The 26419-nt window shown below is 41.9% G+C and overlaps 1 protein-coding gene across 9 annotated transcripts in view; it reads right to left on the bottom strand.

Annotated features, from left to right (window-relative positions):
• Positions 1 to 26419, bottom strand: part of ext2 (exostosin glycosyltransferase 2) — a 180245-nt gene that overhangs the window by 63048 nt on the left and 90778 nt on the right. For 8 of the 9 annotated variants that reach the window (XM_078221034.1, XM_078221030.1, XM_078221029.1 and 5 more), the window contains one exon: positions 3685 to 3816. The exons of the other annotated variant lie outside the window; for it this stretch is intronic. In XM_078221034.1, coding sequence (XP_078077160.1) covers positions 3685 to 3816 — 132 coding nt within the window. The remainder of the gene's footprint in view (positions 1 to 3684; positions 3817 to 26419) is intronic. 9 annotated transcript variants of the gene reach the window in all.

Genomic DNA, 26419 nt, shown 5'->3' with positions numbered 1-26419 from the left:
TGCCATCATCCATAAGGACAAGGGCAACAGATGCATGGGAAGACCACAACCTGGAAATTTCCCTCCAAGCTGCTCACCATCCTGCCTTGGAAATATACTGCCGTTCCTTCACTGTCACTGGGTCAATGGTTCATTAATATGCCAATTAAGATCAGGGTACTTAAATCAGGACCTGAATTTGGAACTTCCTTGGGACTTGACAACACCACCACCTGCAAGTCCTCTTCTAAGTCACACCCGCCCCCTGATTTGGAAACCTACTACTAGTCGTTCATTTAACCCGGGAACTCCCTCCCTAACAGCACTGTGGTTGTACCTACATCACACGGACTGCAGCAGTTCAGGAAGGTTGTTCACCACAACTTCAAGGGAAATTAGGGATGGGCAATAAATGCTGGCCTAGCCAGTGATGCCCATATCACCATGAATTAATAAAATACAAACCCCTGTGGCTCAGTATCTCAGCAGGCAATAAATGAGCTACTGGGGAATCGTCTTGATTCTGCTAAAGGAAATCTAATGCAGTTTGAAAAAAATAATTACAAATTTAAAATATATTTCTAATAATAATTACCTGGAGTTGGTGTAACTACTGTGTAATTCTAATGAGATTTTTAATGATCTTTATCAATTAAATCATGAACATAGATTTACTCATTCTATAGGTCTACTTGGGCAGAATTCTGATGCTCCATCTGGCCTGGCCCAGCCTAGTAACATGAAACCTCTCCTGCCCGACCTCAACTGATACTGTGCATTAGATGCAAGTGGTTTTAAAGTCTGGAGTTTTTCAAATGATTGGCTTAACTCTTGTGCATCAGATTAAGTGTGGCTAACATGCCATGTCCATGTTACAATGAGCAGCCGTTTACTTTTTTTGCAGAAAATTATTGAATAAATTTTATGACTAGAACCTGAAGTAAAAATTCCAACATCCCAAAATGAAAAATATAACGGATTTCACTCTTTTACAACTAGAAAAGGCTTAAATACAAAAATGCCAGTGTTGAAAACAGTGCGTGCACTGTCCATTCACTGGATTCTCTTAAGCTGTTCAAAAGGATGATTGTTCAACTTACAGATATGAGAAACCGTAAAACAATATTGCTTCGCGAAATTCAAACATTTCAACATCAAAGAAAGGAGCATATTGTTCGAAACAGAGATTGGTGTTTTTACTCATGGTGCGTGAACAATATTTTAAGTCTCCGGAAGCTGGCATTTCTCAGTTTCATGCTGTCCATAAATCCAAAGTAAATAACTATGATGTTATAGTGCTGACTTGCGCTATATGAGATACTTTTTCCTTTGCCTAAAACGTTACAGACATGCACGACAAGCAAAACAGTCAGAAAGAACCGGCTTTATTGAACCGATCAGATTACAACTTAAGAGGCATGCTGCGTTGGACAGACAGTGGAACAATAAAGGCTGCTTGTTAACACAGCAGCATCTATACAACCCATCGTTCTGTTAAAACCGAACGCAGCCTTTTAAGATGCACAAATGTTTGTCAGAAGGGGAGTGGACACATTTACAATCATGGATTCCTGCATCTTTGGCCTGTGCAAGACTATGGAGACAGGCACATCACTCTGTCTATGATATCTTTTAAATTACATCCAACCACAATGTGGTTTCAATTACAGCTTTTGGATAAAAACACTTGATTTATTCAATGCTTCAGTCCAATTACCCTAGATGTGTTTCCAGTGAATACTTTGAGAAAGTATTCCAAGTTGCTTCTCATCCTGTAGTGGTCAAAAGGCCAAAAACAGCCTCTGGAAGTGTTAACTCTTTAGGTTCTTCCCTCAGCTATGCTCTCCAAGCATTTCCGTGTACTAAACTGTTTTCTTCTACAGTGGTATACACTTAAACTTGACTGGTCACTGTCGATCAGGAAACTTAGCTCAGGGAAAAATGCAGATTGCATTCAGTGAAGTATTAAGAAAGAATGGACCACTAGGTGGGGTATTACTGATAAGCACTGCTTTCCATCTTGGACAGAAGTTGAGTGAAAAACCAATGTCAATGACTGTACTTTTCTCAAAGGCGAGTCGCAGACCAGCACTGGCTCTGGAAATATCCACAGTTCATACTGAGAAGATAAAGTAGCAGCAAGCATAACAACAAGGGTGAGAAGACTACAATAAAACTGGAGTATTATAGCATTTCCACCATGGCATGAAGGTTTCTATGGGAATCGGGGACACCAGGCCCAAAGGGAAAAGAGTTGCGTCTTGAATCTGAAAACTCGCTGTAAATTGCATTTCTGATTCAAAGACAATCTATTACTGTAATGACTTCAATCAGGCTATTGAGGTTGGCCTATTGGAATATGAACTCCCTGATTAAGGAGCCAATTGATTGGTCAATCAGGGAGTCTTTTCCTTGTATTTAACCAGGAGTGTCAGTTCCTCTGGCACTCCCGAAGGTAGACTGCTGACTGAGAGCGCTCTGTGTACTGCTGTTGGAATTGTAAATAAAGGGATTTTAGTGAAGGGACTTCTGCCTCCGAAGACTTATTACAATTACAAGGAAAATGCTCAACGATCTGCACTCTCCAGTTGTGAACTAAACTCTTAATGGACAAGTCAGTTTGTTTAACTAAAAAGTCTTGCGTCCACTGCAGCTTCCCGCAGTTTAAGTGAAAAGTACATTTTGAGAAGTACAATGATGGCAGAAATCATTATACCCAATGATCTATGATTCAAATTCAATTAAAACTTTAGCTTCTTCTAGGCAAAGTAATAGGGCAGTAGGATCAGATTTGAGTGAAAATAATTTCTATATGATCCTTATAATTCAAATTAGTTACGTGACTTTTCATTTTATACACACTAAGTAAAAATAATTCCATTATACTGACTTGTCAAACTATTGACTCGTTAAAAAACCTTAGCTTTCACAAGACTTTAGACTTCTGACATATTACCACATTATCAATAGAGTTAATTTTGAATCAGTATTTGCAACCCTAACTATTAAAATAAATAAAGCAGACATTCAAAACAAAACATATTGAGCCTTGATCATTCTGTTGCCGTGGGAATGTAGAACTGAATCACTGTGGTTATGATACAACACTGCATTTCAACTATTATTATTTTTGGCTGGTAAAACATTTTCTACCTCCTGTGCAAGAGAGATGAGGCTGCAGTAAAACAGGGAGAGTAAGGGGAGGAAATAAAGTCAGGTGAAAGTTTTGGTTGTTTTACTGATGAGGTGGCACATTTTCTCTCAAAACAGAGCTTCAAAGATTCTTCAAACAGCGTCCAAGACATTGTGACTATTACTTCAATTTTTCAGAAACAAAAGCAATATGTGGAGAATGAAAGATAAATCTGACTGACTCAGTAAAATCTGTAGTCAGACAATAAGATAACAGGTACGGTGCATTTTCTCTGCATGACTGAATGAGCCATTGTTAACTGCTGATCACGATTTCATTAAGCCAAGTAGTGGTGATCTAATGGTTGAGCTTTAGGAAGGGAGCCTGATTTTAATTAAACCTACAGAGCTCAAGCAGGAGAAATAATGGCAAACAGGTAAACATAAGCTGGAAAAACAAAGGTCCAAACATTTTATGTAAGATGAGGTCCCAGCAGAATAAATGCACAAAGGCGAGGACAAATTAACAGCCCGTGCAGCTAGCCTTCCAAAGCCTGAGGGCCACACACTTACCACAGCAGTTGGATCGTTCCAATCCTCATATGATTTGGCAGCATACGGATAGATTCTGTCATTGATAATCTGCAGGGTAGCAAGTGCAATGGCTTTCATTGACTTAAAATAAGCTTCCCAGAACCACCTTGCCTGTAACAAAAACAAAACAGGACTTAAATACTTTTCCAACTTTGTGAACTTGTTCCCATTTTAAAACAATTATTTATTGTATTTATCTGGTGCTGACTTCATCCCAATAAGTCTTTCGTAAATAGACACAAAGAAACAACATGCAATGCAGAAAGATATCAATCCACAATAATCCTAGAGTACACTTTTTGGCACCAACTTGACAATACAAAGGACTTTTAAAAAATAATATAGGTCTGCATTGCACCAACTCTTATGCAAGGGTGCGGCAAAATAATACTGCTTAGACCAAGGGCAGAATTCTCCCACCCACGGCGGGTTTGGTGGCAGTGAATCAAGCGGGAGCCAGAAAGTCGGAAACCCACTGGTGTAAAATCACCTTGCAATTCTGCCAATGGCGGGTTGGTCTTCCCACTGGCTGGTCTCATGCTTGCTCATTAAAACAGCTACCCGCTGGCATCCTATCAGGCCTTCCAATGTTGTGCAACGCCAGCATGAAATTACATCAATTCAAAAGCTGTTTGCTAAAGAGCAGCTTGCACAAGGTGGCCCTCAGTCCACAAGAGATCGAGAGGTGAGTGCAACAAAGCCTTTCTGCTATAGTGCAGCGCTGCTCCTGATGCAGTCTACACCACTCAGCCTAGGCAGACCGGTTCCTGCCTCCATGCTGAGCTGGTCTTCATGGGCAGCACTGTGCTGCTGGACCCATGGACCCTCCTGCGTCACCAAGTCAGATCCATACAACGCCTGGGGTTGGGGAGTACAGGGGGTCTCCTTTCCCCTGGTGCCACACAGAAGTGTCTATCTGGACAGCGTAAGAAGTTTAACAACACCATCTGGACAGCACCATGCTGCAGGACTCAGACACCACAACAAAAGTCTGAAGTTCAATGTGCAAGGTGAAGCCAGGGCATATGTGTGTGTGTGTGTGTGCGTTTGCGTGTCCTGACAAAGACAAAAGGGGCAGAGGAGGTTTACCAGGATGTTGCCTGGTTATGGAAGGGCTTATGAGGAGAGATTGGGTAAACTGGGGTTGTTCTCACTGGAAAGACGGAGGATGAGGGGTGACTTAATAGAGGTGTATAAAATTATGAAAGGCATAGATAGGGTGAACGGTGGGAAGCTTTTTCCCAGGTCGGTGGTGACGTTCACGAGGGGTCATAGGTTCAAGGTGAAGGGGGGGAGGTTTAACACGGATATCAGAAGGACGTATTTTACACAGAGGGCGGTGGGGGCCTGGAATGCGCTGCCAGGCAAGGTGGTGGAGGCGGACACACTGGGAACGTTTAAGACTTATCTAGATAGCCACATGAACGGAGTGGGAATGGAGGGATACAAAAGAATGGTCTCGTTTGGACCAGGGAGCGGCGCGGGCTTGGAGGGCCGAAGGGCCTGTTCCTGTGCTGTATTGTTCTTTGTTCTTTGGGGCAATGTGGAAGGGCTGTGCTGGGGGAGGGGAGAGTGCGAGTGCTCATAACAGCAGGCAGGGCGGCAAGGAGATGGATGAAGAAGAGAAACAATAAAAGGCAGAGGGAAGACCGAGAGGAGGGAAGCTGGACCCTACCGCACTGTTTACTGGAAGTGGATGTACAATGACTCCAGATGCCAGAGGATAAGGTCCAAGTGGGGCATGGGTGTCTCACAGGTGAGAGATTCACTGGGAGAGGGTTGTTAAAACAAGGAACCAGACTTCTTCTGGTGGCTGTTGGCCTTTTTTCCTCAGGGTTGCTGACACCCTACATGGTCTGGTGAACACAGGTGGGCTGGAGGGAGTGATATGAGTGTATTTGGGGGGGAACTTGTCTGTGTGTAACTAATGGAGTTCCAAGCGCAGAATCTCCCTCAGCACTGACCCTCCCACAGTCCGGCAGGAGACCCCTGTACTCCACAACCTCAGGCACAGAACCAAGCCATAAATAATTAGATAAGAAAAGCCATTCTGTCCATCTAAGTTCACCCACTCAGGAGGACCCTATATCCCCAGTCCCAGTCCAAACCAACTGTGGCATAGAACATAATAATTTCTTTACAATATTGATATTGTTTTACAATTAATTCATGGGATGTGGCCAGCATTTATTGCCCATCCTGAATGGCCCTCGAGACTTTTGTCACTCACATTCAATCGTTGTCCTCTGGTTCACAACCTTTCTGTCAATGGGATCAGTTTCTCTTTATCTAGACCCCCCTGATTTAGAACACTTCTCAAATCTTCTCTCAACCTTTCCTTCTCCGAGAACAATCCCAGCTTCTCAAATCTTTCCACTGAACTGAACTTCTTCATCCATGGAACTATTCCCTTACATCTTTTCTGTAACCATTCTAATGCCTTCACATAATATAAAAGCCAAATACAGCGGATGCTGGAATCCAAAACAAAAACAGAAAATGCTGGAAAATCTCAGCAGGTCTGACAGCATCTGTGGGGAGAGAATAGAGCCAACGTTTTGAGTCTAGATGATCTTTCGTCAGAGCGGAATGAATGGGTCACCTAGACTCGAAATGTTGGCTCTATTCTCGCTCCACAGATGCTGTCAGACCTGCTGAGATTTTCCAGCATTCTCTGTTTTTGTTGCGAATGCCTTCACATCCTTCCTAAAGTGTAGTTTCCAGAAGTGGACAAAATACTTCAGTTGAGGCTGAATCAGAATAACTTCCTTGCTTTGTATTCGTCCCTCCTTTTCTCGTTCTTCCCCACAAGATTTTAACTTCACACTCCTCTATGGTAAATCCATCTGCATCGTGCCATCCATTCCACTGGCCTAGGTCCTTTTGAAGTCTAGATCTATCCCCTGCATAGTTTACAATATTCCAAGTTTTATGTTCTTCACACCCAAGTCTAGGTCATTAATACAGATTAAGAAAAGCAGCGGTCCTAATATTGATCTCTCAGTAGCCCCAGTTTATACCGGTCCGAAAAACAACTGTCCGCCGCCATTCTCCAGTTCTTGTCACACTACCAACATTTCTACATGTTGTTCACTTTCCCTTTTATTCTGTGGGCTTCAGCTTTGCTGGCAAGACTACTAAGTGGCAGTTTAGACCACATAGCCACTACAGACCACATCAATATTACCCTCATCAAAAAACTCAAGTCAAGCTGGTTAAACACGGTTTTTCCTTCACAAATCTGATTCTGGCCTTCCCTACTTTGGTACTTGTCCAAATGGCTGTTAACTTGGCTCCGAATCATCTCTAAAAGCTTTCCCATCGCCGAGTTAAGCTGACTGGCCAAACTTGCTCCGTTTATCCCGACACCATTTTTTGAATATGGATGCAACATTCCCAATTATCCGGTCCTCTGGCACTACCTCCTCATCTAATTAATTATTAAATTATTCCAGGGTTTTCATCCTCACTATTCTATCTGGAAATCCATTCAAAACATTAATTATTCTTGTTGTGAAGAATTTCATTGTGTCAGTATGTGAATCTACTTCCCCTTGTCCGACAAATTTTGTATTTACGGTTTTGATTTTCATAACTTACTTGCATTCCTCTTGATGTTACATACATAAAAATATATATATTTATATATAAAAAAATCATTCGGAAAGGGAACAGTTCCAGAAATTTGGAGGATGGTTAGTGTGATTGGGGGCGACAAGTCCAGAGAACAATAGGCCAATTAACTTAATGTTAATGGTGGGAAAGCGAATAAAATCCTTAATCAAAGACATAATTGAAACAGAACTAGTGACTGGAAATGCAATAACAAGTAGTCAGCATGATTTTAAAAGGGAAAGTCATGTTTTACCAACTTTATTGAATTATTCGAAGAACAAAAAAGGCGCAAGTCATATGTTTGGGTTTGCAAAAATCCTTTGTAAACTTATGATTCAGCACAGAACATTTCCAATCAGAGGACAAGTGCCAGAATGGCCAGAAGGCAGAAAGTAGAGGGTAAAGATAGTTACTCAGATTGGCAAATAGTAGGAAGTGGTGTTCCACAAGCATCAGTGATGGGTCGACAATTGCTCATGTTTACAGAAATAATTTGGACTTGAGAAACGGAAGTACAATTTTAAAATTTGGGGAAGAAGCCAAGTTATGGGCATTCATTGAAAACAGAGGGCAAAATACAGGGAGATGTTAATAAACTTGCAGAATTGCAAATGGACTTCTGAGGTATTCAAGTCAGCCAACCCTGATCTATACAAGAAAGCGAGATATGATCTACGGAGATCCGTCAAAGATGCCAAAAGACAGTACTGGACCAAGCTAGAATCCCAGGCTTGCCACACAGACTCCCGCCGACTATGGCAAGGTCTGCAAGACATAACAGGCAACAAGATGAAGGCCTGTAAAATTGCTGGCACCAATGCACCCCTCTCCAATGAGCTCAAAGCATTCTATGCCCGTTTTGAGCAAGAGGGTCAGCAAGAGCATACCCTCCACCCCTGAAGAACCTGTATCCGAGGTCACTATTGCAGATGTTAGAGCAGCTTTCTCAAAAGTCAACCCACGGAAAGTGACTGGCCCGGATAATGTACCCGGATGAGCACTCAGATCCTGCATGGACAGCTGGCGGGGGTATTCGCAGACATCTTCAACCTCCCTTTACACCAACATGAGGTCCCTATCTGCTTCAAGAAGACGACCATCATCCCGGTACCAAAGAAAAGCCAGGCAGCGTGCCTTAATGACTATCGTCCGGTGGCTCTGACATCCATCATTATGAAGTGCTTTGAAAGGTTAGTCATGGCACAAATCAATTCCGGCCTCCCAGGTTGACCACCACTGCAACAGGTCCACAGCAATCGCCATCTCCCTGGCCCTACACTCAATCCTGGAACACCTACATAACAAAGACACCTATGTCACTCCTATTTATTGACTACAGCTCAGCCTTCAACACCATGATTCCTACAAAACATATCCCCAAACTCCTCCCTCTGCGACTGGACCCTAGAGACCTAACCCACAGACCACAATCAGTAAGGATAGGCAACAATACTTCCTCCATGATCATCCTCAACACGGGTGCACCACAAGGCTGTCCCTCCAGCCCCTTACTATACTCCTTATACATCTATGACTGTGGCCAAATTCCCCTCGAACTCCATTTTCAAGTTTGCTGATGAGACCACCGTAGTGGGTCAGATCTCAAACAATGATGGTACGGAGTACAGGGAAGACATAGGGAGTCTAGTGAACTGGTGCGATGGCAATAATCTCTCCCTCAATGTCAATAAAATGAAGGAGATAGTCATTGACTTAAAGAAGAGTAGTGGAGGTCATACCCCTGTCTACATTAACGAGGGCGAAGTAGAAATAGTCGAGAGATTCAAGTTTTTAGGTGTCCAGATCACCAACAACCTGTCCTGGTCCCACCCTGCCGACACTATAGTTAAGAAAGCCCAGCAATGCCTCTACTTTCTCAGGAGGCGAAGGAAATTTGGCATGTTAGCTATGACTCTCACCAACATTTATAGATGCACCATAGAAAGCATTATTTTTGGTTATATCACAGCTTAGTATGGCTGTTGCTCTGTCCAAGACCACAAGAAACTACAAAGGGTCGTGAGTGAAGCTCAGTCCATCACACAAACCAGCCTCCCATCCATTGACACTGTCTACACTTCCCGATGGCTTGAAAAAGCAGCCAGCATAAGCAAGGACTCCACACACCCCAGGCATACTCTCTTCCACCTTCTTCTGTCGGGAAAAAGATACAGAAGTCTGAGGACACGTACCAACTGACTCAAGAACATCTTCGTCCCTGCTGCCATCAGACTTTTGAATGGACCTACCTCACATTAAGTTCTTCTTTCTCTACACCCTAGCTATGACTGTAACACTACATTCTACACTCTCTCCTTTCCTTCGTTATGTACAGTATGCTTTGTCTGTATAGCACAACAGAAACAATACTTTTCATTGTATACCAATACATGTAACAATAATAACTCAAATCAAATCAAATTTTTGGTGGGAAGAGTTTGGAAGACACGTACCCTCCAGACAGTGTAGTCTGGAGGGTACCGATACACCGATCACTAAAAGTAATGATGCATGTTGATAAGGCCATAAATAACATAAACAATATACTGGAGTTCATATCTGGAGTGGAATTGAAAACCTTTGGTTAAACCACTCCTAGGAATACTCTGAACAATTCTGACCTTCGGATTATAAAAAACTTCTGTGGGCACTGCAGAGAATGCAAAAATATTTACTAATATTCTAGCAGAGTTGAGAGATTAAACCTATCAGTAAAGATCGAGCAGGCTGGGGTTGTTTTCTCGAGAAAAGAAATGACTGAGGAGTGATCGAATAGAGATTTTCAAAGTTAGGAAAGGGCTAATGTAGAGAAGTTTCCACTTGAAGGCAAGACCAGAACTTGGGATAGAAATATAAGACTGTCACTGATAAATAAAGAATTTAGGAGAAACTTAGTTATGAGAGTGTGGTAAGATTGATGAACTTGCTACTATAGGGAGCAGTTGAGGTTCATAGATTTAAGGAGAAGCTGGATCAGCACATAAAGGGGAAAGGAATAAAGGAGATTGTGATGTGGTTAGAAGAAGGGTGGTAAAAGGTTCGTATGGAGTGTAATTAAGGGCGTGGATCTGTTGGGGAAAATAGCTTGCTCTGGTACTTTGAATACTTTGTAAGATTTGTCTGCTGCTTCCTTTCAATTGAAAAGTCCAAGTTCCATCAGTCCTTCTGCATCATTTTGACCTTTAACATAAGCCTTATAATTCTTCTGTTTACCATGCTTGAGCCCTGAAGAGTCATATGGGCTCGAAATGTTAATTCTGTTTCTCTCTCCACAAATGCTGCCAGACCTGTTGAGTCTATCCAGCATTTTCTGTTTATATTTCAGATTTCCAGCATCCACAGTATTTTGCTTTTATTTTCGGTGTGGATATACAGTTTGCTCACCATCTTTTCTGATTTTTATTTTACTGTTTTGGCTACGTACAGCAACATTCTATTGGCTTTGCATCGGTTGGACAATATTCCATAGGTGCCATTAATGATTAAGATTAATGAGCGAGTCAAACAGCTATTGGCTTTTGTATTGCTGAATCAATGGTTAGACCTAGGATCATGAGAACATTACAGTTCAAACTTATGACTAAGCCTGACACAGTCTGCTAGCCCTAGGATTCTAAACAACTACCTGCACATTAGCAAAAGTGAGGAAATGTTAACTCAAAATTAACTAAGATTGAATCACAAGATCCAAAGGAAAAATAACACGAGAAAAGAATAAGAAACAGACATAAGAATAACGGTTTCAATTTTCATTTTTACCAAAACATAAAGACCGCTAAAACTACCTCTGTACTTAAATTTACATGTTATAGTGAAGTGGAGTTTATTTATTAGTCACAAGTGTGGCTCACATTCACACTGCAATGAAGTTACTGTGAAATTCCACTTGTCACCACACTCCGGCGCCTGTTTGGCTCAATACACCTAATCAGCAAGTCCTTCAGAATGTGGAAGGAAACCAGAGCACCCGGAGGAAACACATGCAGACACGGGGAGAACATGCAAACTCCATACAGACAGTGACCCAAGCCGGGAATCGAACCCGGGTCCCTGGCGCTGTGAAGCAGCAGTGCTAACCACTGTGCTACCGTGCCACCCCGTATAGGTACTCTCTTTAGCAGTAGTTTAAACAGAGGGCATCTCATATCTATTTACACACATGCACATTGAAGACAGGTTGAAGTTTTAAAAGGCTCAAGAACTCTTATCAAAACATCTCAATGGGTAGAGTTTTAAGGATGGCGAAGCACCGAGAGTCAGAAGCTAACACGCAGCCACCAACTTTCTAACTCCTACTGCCATTTAATGCTCACTTGAGTGTTGATTGGCAGTGGATAGACATCAGTCCACCCTTGGAAGGAAGTCATGCCCATGAAGTCAACTTGGCCAGGCACCTTGCCGTGGTGGCCAGAAGCAGTACTGCAGCGCTCTGCCTGGGACGAAGTCCCGGGACCTTTGAAAAGGCACGTCCCGGGGATGGGAGGGTTGGGGACACTGGGTGAGGGGGAGACTCCAACATCCTGGGTGGAGAGGCGGTCCCAACTCTGAGGGAGCCTTCAGAGTGAGGCCCCCACCCACCTCCCCTTCTCACCTGAGATGCGGAAAAGTGCAAATGTTATTCTCCCACCCTACCTGCATGTGCCAGCCTAAAGATTGAGGCTGGACGGGATAAGACCCTTAAGTGGCCACTTAGTGTGTGAATGAATGTGTTTTTCCCACTCGAGGTCCTGTCCTCCCATGCATAAAATTGCGTCTGAGTTTGGGCAGACGGGTTCCCGGGGGAATCCCATCCATTCAATTGTAAGACCCCCCCCGCTCCCCATGGGAACATAAAATCCTGCCCTGTATGAAACATTAATCCACTTACCCACTTTTTAGTTCTTCAGATACCAAAGAGCTTGTACATTTCCAGTATTTCTATTACACAGACTATTTATTCATTTGAAGCGTCCAGAATTAGTTGATTTATACAAGCTTTTTTATTTTACAAGATGACGATGTTCTTTAAATTTACAAGATTGGCGTTAGAAATTAGCTTCACAGAGCCATCTATTGGCAAGAGCTTGTTATAATAGTGACATTTGACGTAGCAGAATTAAATGGCCGATACCAACATTTCCTCTGTTTCCATTAAGTTGTACAAGTTTTTAGTTGCACCGGTTTCAAACCAACTGAGGAATTTCAAGTACAAGTTACGTCCAATGTAAATCAAGCTTCCCTGGTTTAAAAATATATTACATTGGAAGTTGACCCTGCCCACAAACCTGGCCCGCCCTGGATCAAATTGATCACATGTGCCCCCCCCACGCCCATAGCCCTCGACGCCCTTGTCTATCAAAAATCTGTCCAACTCAGTTTTGAATAATAACCCAGCCTCCATTGCTTTGTCAGAAAGAGAATTCCACATATTCATAACCCACAGAGAAAAAATATCTCATCATTTCCATCTTAGATCCCTAATTTTTAAACTGTTTCTGCTCAGTCACCATAGGTGGAAATATCCTCTTAATGGCTACCCTATCAAATCCCCTCAGGATCTTATAAGTTTCAGAACAATCCCTCTCATTCTTCTAAACTTCAATGGGTATAGGCCCACCCTGTTCAACCTCTCTTCATAAAATAAGCCCCGCATCTCAGGAATTAATTGAGTAAACCTTAACTGCTCTTCAAATGAGGGGAACAAAACTGTGCAGAGTATTCCAGATGTAGTCTCACCAATGTCCTTCAGTTAATCTTCCCTGCTTCTATATTTCATTCCTCTTGCAGTAAACATTCCATTTGTCTTCCTACTGTCTTCCTTGATGTATTTACAGACTAACTTTCTATGATTCATGTACCAGGACACCCAGGTTCTGCCATCCCTCTCCATTTATACTGTTTTTCCATTCTTCCTGGCCATAGGCTGCTTAGATTGATATGTTTGCCATAAAAACATTGGTCTCATAAAACAAAAATAATTTCTCACCTGCATCGGTCAAAAGAATATTTAATTAGTGTCGGACTATATTTCCAACATTGACTGGACTGAGCCCACAATGTGGCTTTATGCAACATTCTCCTTGGTATATTTATGCTGCCTACCCAGTTTTTAAGCCTTTCACAAGGCATAGATGAGATATTTGGTCCCGGAGAAAAGATTTTGGCCTCCCACAGTACATAAGACAAAATCAAAGACTGCATTGTGGCAGTATTGGAAATTTCAAATTCCTGGATCATAATTTGTACTCCCTAAATTTGTCTCCCAAGAGATGGATATTAAAACAGCATCATCTTGTGAAATATAATAGCCATATTTAATCATTTAGGGGCATCACTGGTAAAGTCAGTATTTGCTGCCCATCTCTTATTGCCCTTGAACTGAGTGGTTTACTAGTCTGTTTCAGGGCGTCTGGAATTTGAATTCCATTGGAGGTAAGCAATGCTGCAAGTACATTCTTTATTGCTTATATGGAGAGGAGATATTACCAGGTAATCAGACAAAAAGAAACTCGACAATAAGTTAAGAATGATGACATTCGGAGTTTTGACAAAAAGGTTTTGTCAAAGAGATGATTTAACGAGGGTCTTAAAAGCTGCAGGGAAGTGTAATATAGAACTGCTAATCACAGCCACCCCTGAGGGAGAGTGGGGAGACACAGGTTTCGTTGAATGCACACAGAGTTCAGATTTGGAATGACACAGGGTTTGTGAGGAATTGTAAAGCAGACATATGAAGGAGTGAAGCCATGAAGGGATCTGCAAGCACAAATGTGATGAGTGAGAAACTTAGAACAAGTCATCCAACATTCTGCTGCTATGGAGATTGGAGGATGGGAGGCTGGCCATGGGAGGATTGAACAGTCATGTCTGGAGTTAACAATGTACAAATGAGCGTTTCAGCAGAAGGTATGCTGAAACAAAACAGATGATACTATGGATAGACACAAATTACTGCGGATGCTAGAATCCGAAATAAAAACACAAAATGTTGGAAAATCTCAGGAGGTCTGACAGCAACTGTGGAGAGAGAATAGAGCTAATGCTTCGAGTCTGGATGACCCTTCATCAGAGCTATGGTGTAGAAGTAAGTGGTTTCAGCTGAAGGTATGACGGGGGAGTGGGGGGGGGGGGTGAGAATTGTCTACTTCACTGTGATAGGGTGGCGAGGGAGGTGGGATAGAATTGGTGGTGTGCGATCACAGTTTGTGTCGCAGCCATAGAAAATTAGTTCAATTTTCTCAGTGTTTTATTGAAGGAAAACATGGTTCATTCGGAATTGAATATCAAACAAGCACAGTATGTGGTTGAGAAATAGGAAGGGATCAAGAATGTACCCCTGAAGGACTCCAGGGGGAATAATGTGGGGAAGCGAAGATATTGCAGGAGATTCTACAGCTGAAATGGCATTGCAAGTCTAGAATTTAACTTTTGTGCCACAACCATTCAAGATACTTTGTGCAAAACAGACAGAACCTGCAGATACCATGGGTACTGCTTTGGGAAATTCCTCTTTTTGGGGAGCAGGAAAAAGAAGAAGGGTTTTTGAAACATGACCACAGACAGGTATAGATGCATTAAAACTTGGACCACTGCTAGTCCAAAGCTCCTACATACATCTGGTCATGTCAATCAATTCAAAGTGCGACAAAGCTTTTCAGTAAGTTAGGACACAAAGGCTCTTCCTCTTTCCCTTTCATCCCCCCACCCCCTTTATTGTGAAAATCATAATTGTGCCATTATACAAGCATCTAAGAATTAAAGAGACACAATACATTAAAAATCTTGTTAAAGATAGTAGTGTTATTCAAGGCACTGTCAAACTTAAATATTTTGATAACCCTAACACGGTATTTAGGTTTGCATTGAGCATCATTTGCAAGTGCACTGCAGAAAGAGCTTTGTAATGTTACAGTGAAGAAATTTACATGATTACAACACTGGCATTGTCCAATGACTATTATAATTAGCAATGTAAACTGACTATGTCAAATTATTGTGGAATAAATAAATCTATGAAACCTATATGAACACTGTACGCAATGCTAATTTCATACAACTGAAGAACCAGAATGGATTTGGGAAGTTAAATGTTTTCTTTTTAATTGGACAGAAAAAAAACCTTCGGTCCACTTCACTGGCGCCACAACATCATGGACTTTTACAGCCATGCAGGATGCATTTCCTTCTGGACACTATTTCAAAGTTTAACAAGGAACCAAGGGTTCAGCATATGGTCAATTACAACTGGAAATTGCTTATAAGATAACATATGTGTCAAAGCTGGAACTGTCTACAAGCGATTCAGGCATTTTGAATTTTTTTACATATCTGAAACAGCAAATACCCAGATTTTTTTGTCAGTAAAAGTATCATACATTAGTTTTGACGTAAACACGTAAAGGCACACTTAAATTTGAAATTAATTGCCAGGTGAGCCTTAACTCCGTCCAGCTCTTCAGTGGAAAGATCAAAGTCATGTCTTTGCCTTCCATCACTCTCTCCAGGCTGAAAGGATTGTGCAATTTTGGCATCTGTTTGACCCAAAACTGAGCTTTCAACTCCACTCCACTTGCAATTACTTTCCTTTGTCTCCACTGCACTGCTTGTCCCTTTGCTGCTGGAAATCTTACACATACCACATCGCTTCCAGATTTGACTACTTCAGTGCACTCTTTGCTGGCCTTACAGCTGAAACTCTATACCTACGATGGCCCATGCTAAGTCCTTGTCCTAGTCTATAAATACCTCATCATTTTTTCCACCCTCGCTTTGGAATTTTATGTAGCTCTATATCTCCTTATGTGCACCTACCACCCTTCAGCTCACCAACAGAGGCACTCCTATTCTTCTAAATTTCATCCCTAAATCTATCTCTTTCAATCTATTTTTAAAAATCTCAAAATCCACTTCAGATGAGCATTCGCAAATTTAGAAATGTAGGCTAGTTACACAAGTGCTTTAATAAATACATGATAGTCACGACAAGCAAAGTTTACACAGTATAAAATGAAAATGATGTAAAAAGGTGTGTTCCCAAATGAAAACACAGTTATTAAAAACAAACTAAATTTTAAACTCTAATTTTAGGAATGTGCCAGATTTGAATTGAAGGAATTGTGCCACGTTCTGACACATGATGGACAGTGTCTGAAACTTAATGCTACCCGTTTCAACACTCTGGGGTATCATCTTTAAATACGTCAGTGTTTGGGACTCATATCAGCTTCCCTTACAACAGTCACCCTGCCGAGAGTGTGTTCCAAGAAAAATATACGGATTTAATTGCAAAGCTTTGCCCATGCAGCCACAGACGGGAGTTCAAAGGCAAAATAAGGTGCTTTCTAGCACCTCAGAGCGCTGTAAGGTCCAAAGGTTACTAAAGCAGGAGCCACTGCCCAATAAAAATCTGTTTTGAGAGTCCACTTGCAAAGCATATAATGGATCCTTTTACAACTTTCCCTTCATTTTGAGTCAGAGTGCTGGTTCCTATGGTGATGGCCTATATCAGCTGCTGTCTGCCCTCTCCTTCAAAGCTACCCCAAAGCAGTGTCTGTTTTACCTCTATTCACTTCACAGATAATCGATGATATAGCAATTTTGCAGAAACTGAAATATTTGTTCAAGGGGGATTGATTTTGTACACAGAAGGTAAGCTGCAGTTAAAGCCCTGCAGTCAATCCCAGATGAACTAGATTATGTAGCAATCCCCTTAAAGAATGGATTTAAAACTTGCACTTGAAGAGACCGAGCACACTTAAACATTGTTAGACTTGTTGTATCTATGAAAACAAGACTCCTCTTCAGTAGAGGACAAGGTGGTGGCGGGAAGAACGGGTAGTGCTACAATTTGATTTAGCATAGCATTACAGCATTTCACACCATACACTCATAGATTTGAGATCTATAGTTGCCTGATCCTTAAATCTGTCAACCGCAATTGAATAGATTTCCTCAGTTCTCAGATACAACAGCGGGCATGCGACCAAGAACTCCATCACAGGAATGGAGGCTCGTGGTTTGTGCTGCTAGGAATGGAGACTTGTCTAAATACAGTTAGTCAGAAGTCTCACAACACCAGGTTAAAGTCCAACAGGTTTACTTGGAATCATGAGCTTTTGGAGCGCTGCTCCTTCGTCAGGTGAGTGGGAGCATTTCAGAGTGCTGCTCCTTCAGCAGGAGCTGGGCTCTGAAAGCTCGTGATTCCAAATAAACGTGTTGGACTTTAACCGGGTGCTGTGAGACTACTTACTGTGCCCACCCCAGTCCAACACCGGCAACTCCACATCATAAATATAGTTAGAGTGCAATATTGTGAGAAATCAAAGTAACTGCATGAGCCAGACATTTACTGCATAAAAATATCACCGAGATAACCTGATAATGAGCAACATCTACGTTTTTTTATTCAGAGACTGTTTTATCCGAAAATTAAGTCTAACTCCAGCCCCAGCTACTTAGTATTTCATATTAGTCTGCCTATGGTTATACACATCATTTCAATGTCAGTTTGAAGCTGCTTCTGCTTTACAACCATGGTGGTATGACTCGTCAGGCCCAGGCCTGGATCTGGGGAGAAAAGGCCATTCTGTAGAACAGATTTCCTCACTGTTTTACTCTTCTACATCACATAATATAAAACACGGCTATGGTGGTTGCACTTATAAGCAACCTCACAGTCGCATTGAAGTTATCACGTACACAGTTATGGGTGAACACTAAAAATGGGGGCAGCTACAGCTAAACTGGTATGTTAATTCTGAGCCAAAACAGTCCTATGGGAACCAAAAGAACTCTTAATGTGGTATCAAATGGCTCATAGATCATAGAATCCCTACAATACAGAAGCAGGCCATTTTGGCCCATCGAGTCTGTACTGACCACAATCCCACCCATCTACCGTCTTAACCCCACACATCTACCCTCTTAATCTCCCGAACACGAGGGTCAATTTAACATGACCAATCTACCTAACCCGCACATCTTTGGACTGTGGGAGGAAACCGGAGCACCGAGAAGAAACCCACGCAAACACGGGGAGAATGTGCAGACTCCACACAGACAGTCACCCAAGGCCAGAATCGAAACCCGGTCCCTGGCGCTGGGAGGCAGCAGTGCTAATCGCTGTGCCACCGTGCCGACTCAGAACAATCTCCTGGCCAATTTTTCAAATCTACCTGCAATGGATTTGATTTTTTTTTAAATGAGTGGGCATATTCTCTAAACATTTATAGTCAGACTGCTTGGGAGAAGTATTTTATGCACACGTAACCTCCCATAGGCAGACTTCCCCTCGAGGCAGGGCAATCAGAATTAAAATCAGGCAGTGTAAAACAGGGTCAGAAACTAGTCGTGCAATATTAGTGCAGCAAACAACACACTTAGCAGATCAAAACCTGCCACTCATGACTGCAAAATGTCATTAATGTCATTAATCTGTTTTTTAAAAAAAATATCATTTTGACAATTTGTTCTATCTTCAGATCAGATTTATTTTTTAACATTACATACTCATAGCTTCTCTCTCAATTCAACATTATCTCTTTGAACCAGCTCTTCAATTTCTAGATAATTGTTTTGGGATGATAAACAAATATGTCCTTATCTCCATGTTTTCCTGTCACAATTCTGTGAACACTGCAGCCATCAGTTTTGCACATCGGGGACAAACTGTTGATAAAAATAACAGGTGGGATTCTCCCAAAAAATTCGAAGTGCTGAATTTGCGTAAAAACTGGAGTAAATCCCACTGTTTTTTTCAGCGGGGATTTTCAAAATGAATCTCCCACACTCAGCACTGCAGAGTGCACTAGCGTTAATCTCGTGAAAAAGCTGGGAGCAGGGCCAATTCCCACTGGAGAGGCCGGCAGCAAAGCGCTAAGCGGCCCACTCAGCACGTGCCGATCTGTTGGAGCCGAGATCAGCGCATGCGTAGTAGCCCCACACCGCCGGCCTCCCAATCGCTCGCCTCCCAGATGTGTCTGGGCCATCCCTGACACCACCACACCACTGGCCTGACTCGATCACGCCCCCCCGACCCCCACAGTCCCGATCGCTGGCCTCCCTCCCTCTGTCACCGCTGAGTGCAGGGTGGCAGCGGGACTCCCCCAGACCTCAATGGCCTCCCTTCACTCCAGTGGGGTCGGGCCTCCAGCTCCCCGTTAGTGGGGAGCTATTGTAAAGAGTGAAATACTCCCGGCAATGAGGGGAGACTCGAGATGCAAATTCTAATTTAAATACATTATACAGCGCCAATTTCTGGCGTGGAACTGACAGCGCCGGAAATCCGGTGCCCAGAGACTCGCGGAGGCTGTGGCACCCAGCGGGGAACCCGCTAAACGGCCTCCACTCGAGTCTCCCGGCCCGCTGCACTGCCGGGAGAATTTGTTCTGCTTCAACATATTTTTGATAAAGTTACCAACTAACAAACACAAAAGATTTTGAATGATTTATTTGTTCAATTACATTCTTGTGCCACGACTGTAATGCTATAGCTGACCTCTATAAACAACATATGTAATAAATTCCTGGATAAAATTCAAACACTCAGGACAAAATATAGCTGCAATTTTGCAGTACCTGGTAAATAAAAGATACCTTTTATAGCGTATGAAATGTTTGACATCAATATTTCCATCAATCCATTAATTATTTTAAAAGTCTGTAAGATTTAATTTCACAGAGAAGGAAAAAAACATACAGCACTCGACAATGTCTTGGCCTGTTTCCAGCAAAGGACTTGAGGAAGGAGTGACCAGAAATCCTGCTGGAAACAAGTTATTTAGTTTGCTCCGGGTAGTGGATAACAATGACTGATTGTAATTTAAAATAAGATCATACAAAAGGCTGTTGTGGGCACGAATTAAGCAAATTCAATTTCAGAAGTACACTCAGTGGCAACTTTAAAAATATCGTTCACGTCAGCCAAAACAGAAATACTCGAGTGATCGCAGAATTGCAATTAATTCAATCAACTGGAAGCATTAATTTTCTGACAAAATCATGTTCATTGCCTGATGCTTTCAGCTACAACTAAACTCTGACCTTAGTAGGGTGTAAAAAGCATACGTATCTAGTTTGATTGCTATCCAGTGACACTGGCTAACAGGTGAGTGAGGACAGGATCAGGATTGGCAGCGATGCCCATCATGATAAAGCAGCCTGCCACCACACGTTGCCTAGGCTGAACAGATGAAGAACTCAGCTGTTGCTGTTGGAAGGATCGGAAGGCAGCTATCACCTTTGGAGCTGCAACCTTTTAACTTCAGAAGGAAAAAATAAATGTAAAAACCCATGAAACTTTACAGAACGGTCATTGCATGCGGTTGATCATTTTCAGCTTCAATCTGTTTCTTTTTAATTAATTTTGTTCAGTGGAGTTAAGCTTCAGACTTAAAATATTTAAATAAACACTTGTAAACTGTTGTTGCACATATAGCACTGTAAACAGTTAACAACTGCACTGATCAAAATTAGACAGAAGCAAAAGGGAAATCTCACCCACTAATATGCCTCCTTAAAGATGTGTTTGGATCCATAATTTTATGTGCACATGACTTTTCCTGATGAGTTTTTTCCCCCCATCTGGCCTTATCAGCTGAAATGCATTGGATGGCAGCCAGACACAGGAGGTAGGCAGATGGTATGTTTTCCATCATAGGTGATAAGGACAGATGAGAGAACCTAAACTAAGAGATAATATTAACTGTGTACTCCCCCGTTTCTCAAGTGTTTTGTTTTAATGTGTTTTTGTTCATCCTCTTTAATTTACTACTGGCAAAAATAGCTGGCAGTGATATTTCTCAAGTGCACCAAGGTAGAAAAATGTTTTTGAATTTGCTTTGACATCCAGCAGACTAGACAAATTAACTCAAATTCATTCGTGACTTACCCTGAAGAGATATAACCTAAGCTAGGATTTCCATAGAAGTACCATGGATCTCTTTCCACAGAAACACAAACGTTTAAAACTTGAGGAAGTATATGCAAGCATTTCGCAGACTTAAATGCAGCCATTAGATATTCTATGATATCACAGTGTAATAAAGTGACAGAACTTTGTTTGGTATATTAGCAGAAACGTTCATTGTATTTTAGTAGCATTATTCCTGCAAATTAACCCTTTGCTAATAAGGTGAATACACAATGTGAATCTCTCAATCATTTGAGCCGTCAAGGTGGGTTGAAATGTTTCCTCCTCACACAAAATGCCAATGTCAAGATGTCCCGAAAAGTACAAATAGGTTGTGCTGATAGATACCAACCATTTTTCATTCATTCTTCAAATGGACGTTTCTAACCCTGTCACATGATAAATGCATTACACCACTACACTTTGACTTGAGACCGAAACATTTTTCCAAAGCACAATCCACTTGAGGATTTATGAAGTACTGTCAGAACACAATACATCATCAGCAGACATGCAAAATCTGTTTTCAGTCAGAGAGAGAAATTCTTGCAATTCATATTTCTTACTATTCATCTTGCAACTGTTCCTTCCAGGAGCTCCCAATAACCAACAGATTGGCATTAACCTCAACAACTTTCATTCACATATTGTGTTTTAATTTAATCAGTATATTTTTAGGAAGCAATCTAGCACTTCCCATAGCACAGGAGGATATAAGGATTGTAAATTTAAAATGAACACAAAGCAAAAATCTGAATACCTGCTATAAATCCACGATAATCATTAATATGGATATCAATTGGAATGAGAATAGGCAAGCCCCAAACCAAGATAAAAACAAGAGGATATATTTTGCAAATGTTTTTAAATCCTATTCTAATTCATTTTTTGATGAATTTGGCAAAATATCAGGTGGTTTACTGGTAAAGTCGAAGCTGTACTTTAAAATCTCATTTTATTTGTATTCAACCACTAAGATTTCAAGCATCTAGATCAAACTTGCTAAATTATACTTAGTAATCGAAAGATAATTAGATGGGGCAATGGTACAAAAGCGAAACAGTGCTGATGCTGGAAATCTGAAATAAAAACAGAAAATGCTGAAAAATTCAACAGGTCAGGCAGCATCTGTGTAGAGAAACAGAGGTCGATGACCCTCCATCAGAACTGAGGAAAAATAGAAACGTAATAGGTTTCGAGCAAGGGCAAGGGAGGCAGGGGAGGGTGAAGAAGAACAAACGGGAATGTCCATGATAGGACTGGGGGCAAGACAGATTAAATGACAAAAGATTTCTGGCACAAAAGGCCAAAGGCAGTGGCAATGGGTGCAGAAAAGAAACAGAACCGGCGAGGTGTGAATGGCTGTGCAGCAGCAGTTCAAATACACCATGAAGGAGCAAAGAAAGAAATGAGAAAAAACCGAACCAGCAAAACAGTGTCTCCTACCAACGCAAGGAGGCCGCCGAGACCTGTCTGCACATATGTACTTGTCCATGCACAATGCAGAAAACCTAACCATCGAATTGCTACTGAGCAGAAAGAGGCCATCTGGCCCATCGAGTCTGCACCAACCCTCCGACAGAGCATCCCACCCAGGCCCCTCCTCCTTCCGTCCTATCCTGTAACCCTGCACATTTACCGTGGCCAATCCACCTAACCTGCACATCTTTGGAGTGTGGGAGGAAACCGGAGCACCTGGAGGAAACCCACGCAGACCACGGGGAGAGCGTGCAAACTCCACACAGACAGTCGGCCAAGACCAGAATCAAACCTGGGTCCCTGGTGCTATGCGGTAGCAGCGATAACCACTGTGCCATCCCATGCTGAACCTTGTCGACAGTAAAAACTAGATGCACAAATTTAAATTGCCACTCAGAATTTGAAGTTAGAAAGAGCATGATTTATTGCATTGTTTTAAAAATGGAAGATTTTTGTCTTGCTAACGTGGGCTTATTGAATCATCCAGGTATAAAGCACCGAGAAACATGAGCTGAGGAGGATCCAGAAGGGAGCCAGCCAATATCCAAACCCATTTTTAATCATTGGGGCTGTAGCCAGGTGTTTCAGTAACTTCAGAAACAGGAACATGAAAACATGTTCTATTATATTTTAAAGGGAGTTTGAAGTCTCCAGCTTCGAGGTACATCCCCGCTTGTTTGAAATGGGTGCATGCCTTAGAAAAAAATAAAGCTAAAGGAAATTGCCTAGATGAGAATGGGTATTGTATTTTGTTCTGAATGAAATAGCCCTTTTCGGTTCTAAAATCCGCAAAGAAAATGAGAAACTAAGTGATAAGGATAAGTATCACACTGAGACTGGGGAATGAATAGAGCTCTGATCCCTGTCGCTCGCAATGGCATCACAGAGTGAAGTAGTACAACTGTAAATGCATCGGGTCAGCAGTAAAATGAAATAAAATAGAGATTAGGAATTATGCCTCAAAGTATTAGGTCACCTTTGTGGATTCAGATAATGAGATGGATGTGGGAGAACGATTTACATTAAACAATTTACAGCCGGAGATGACTTGTTCCATTTATCCAGTGTTCCAGCGATACATATTTAACGACCCTGGAACTGATGACAGAAACCTGTAGCCTGTTCTCGAAACCTGTTAAAGCTTCTTGCTCCAGCACCGTGCCAGCAATGTGCCCCACAAACTTAATACCGTTTCACTTAAAAAGAAACTCCTGCATTTCCGATTTTCTTTTGTTGTTGTGATTAAAGAGATAGTGTAAAGAATCTTGACTTTACACAGCTGAGGATGCAAGGAGGAGGAACAGCGTGTCAGATGGAATATTTTGAGTATCAGGACAGAGAGAAGGGAGTATTAGGATGAAGAGACGGGAGTATCAGGACGAAGAGGGAAGTTCAGAAGAGCACTAACCGTACTATTATCAATCAAATGAGGGAGATAAGAAAGATTGCAAAAGAAAGATTGATTGGAGGTTAGAAGTGACCATAAGTACAAGGAGTCAGAGTTCATTTCTACTTCAGATCAGATTTAGAAGTCTATCTGAAGAATGCACAAACTAATTTAGAATTTGAGATTACTATTCATAATAGTCAAAATTGAGAGCGTTTTAATGGCAATAAATCAGATTCATAAAATGAATCATAATTGGTAGAAAACAGTGGGAAAAATATACTTGCTGATCATGTTCTGTGACTACAATGGAGGGCAGAGGAAGTAAAGTGTTGTTAGCCTTGCATTTTGGATTATTGCTAGCCAAGGCACAGTAGAGGTTGAAGATTCAACAATTTCATTCTAAAATTATGCTCTTGGATACAAGCATGCAAGCCATCAAATTCCTGTCTGCCACTTCAAAAGCAGGACCAGCCATCATAAAATAAATGAGCTGACACTTTCACCAAAATTACCGAGGAATTTCAGATGAGAAGATCAAGCATTCATGTGTTAATATACCACAGAATAACTGCAGGGCCCCCAGAATTTATAAGTAGGGGACCAATGTTTCACAAAGAAAAGCAGCTGCAAGCAGACTTGGTAGTACACACATATGTAACTTTGTAAAGTGTTTGAAATATACCTGTATCTAAAACAGACAGAGTTCAAATTCCTTCAGGCCCATTTACAGGACTGAAACGGATGGCACACATGGAGCACATGCCCCAACTGGGAGGGAGACCTGAGGCCAGACAGCCTCAGTATCATTACTTGGGAGAACTGCCAGCACCGCTCATGCCTCTGCAGACAGCTCGCCCATTTTCAAACAATGAACATTGGCTTACTTGCCAATCGCAGCCCAAAAGTAAAGCCTGCGATGGGAAGAGGTGGGGTGGAGCAAACATAAGAGTAAAGTAAAGTTTATTTATTAGTGTGACAAGTAGACTTACATTAACACTGCAATGAAGTTACTGTGAAAATCCCCACAGTCGCCACACTCCGGCGCCTGTTCGGGTACATTGAGGGAGAATTTAGCACGGCCAATGCACCTAATCTGCACATCTTTGAGTAGGCCTAATCACAAGTGCAATGGACTCGGACGAGTACTTCAGCTCCTTTAGCCTGACTCAACAGAAAAATAATTTACATTTTTGTTCTAAACTACTTTTCATTAAGGGCTGATGCTCAGGCTGGATCGGCCAATGAAGAATCTCAAGCAGAGCAGGCCAGGCTCCAGCCTCGTTCATCACTTTCTAATGTTGGCAAGTGGGTGGGTTGGCTAAAACAACTACTGGACCGCAGCAGCCATTTCAAGCACTCGCCAGGGTCAGGTTGACTGTCTTTCAGATTTATTTGGCACAGAATGGTGTCTCCCAAAACTGGCTCTTGATGCACCTGTTTTGGCACAAGGTTCAGAAATCTTTCTTTTCCTCACTCACTTTTTTCTCATTCAGCAAAGGAATGACCCTTCAGCTTTGCTCTCATCTTTGCACTTGTTAGCCAATGAGCACCTCAGATTTATGCTATTCTATTTTACACTTTTAGGCTTTAAACATCCAAGTAGCTCATTTCAATAAAGTGGGAGTTATTTCCATTTTGTTTCCCCCGGCTTGTCAACACTTTCATTTTGATTGCTACCAAACAGATTAATCAGAAATTTATTGTTACAAGCTAAAGGAATAATACAAGTATTGATGCTGGCTTTTATCACTACCGCAAATGTCTGACATACCCAAGGTAAGGTTCCTTGCTAGCCAAAAATCTAATTGCTACTGCTGCACAGGCCTGATATTAAACCTTGATCAACATCATAGAAATCATAGAAACCCTACAGTGCAGAAGGAGGCCATTCGGCCCATTGAGTCTGCACCGACCACAATCCCACCCAGGCCCTACTCCCACATATTTACCCGCTAATCCCCTAACCTACGCATCTCAGGACTCTAAGGGGCAATTTTTAACCTGGCCAATCAACCTAACCCGCACATCATTGGACTGCTACCTATTGTGTCCCCTCAGCATTTCACAATGGGTTTTTGGGGATCGGTTTTGCAAATTCATTACATAACAAGCAAATTGAACTGGTTGTCAGGTTCAAACCAAGGCCTACTGGGCCTTTAAAAATTAAATTCTCCATTGTGAAAGTGGCTTCAGACCTCTGATCTCTGTCACATGCTTCAGCCCTAATACCCTCCTAAATCCATGCATTCCCCTCATGTTAGACTCCAGCTCATCTCCTTCTCCTTCCATCACACTCATGCAGCCAAAACTTCAGCTGTCCACATCCTATATCCATTTCTGAA

This window comes from Mustelus asterias, chromosome 9, assembly GCF_964213995.1.
Source record: "Mustelus asterias chromosome 9, sMusAst1.hap1.1, whole genome shotgun sequence".
Classification (NCBI taxonomy): domain Eukaryota; kingdom Metazoa; phylum Chordata; class Chondrichthyes; order Carcharhiniformes; family Triakidae; genus Mustelus; species Mustelus asterias.
Note: the sequence above shows the minus strand (reverse complement) of the source record. Positions and strands in the feature narration are given on the sequence as shown.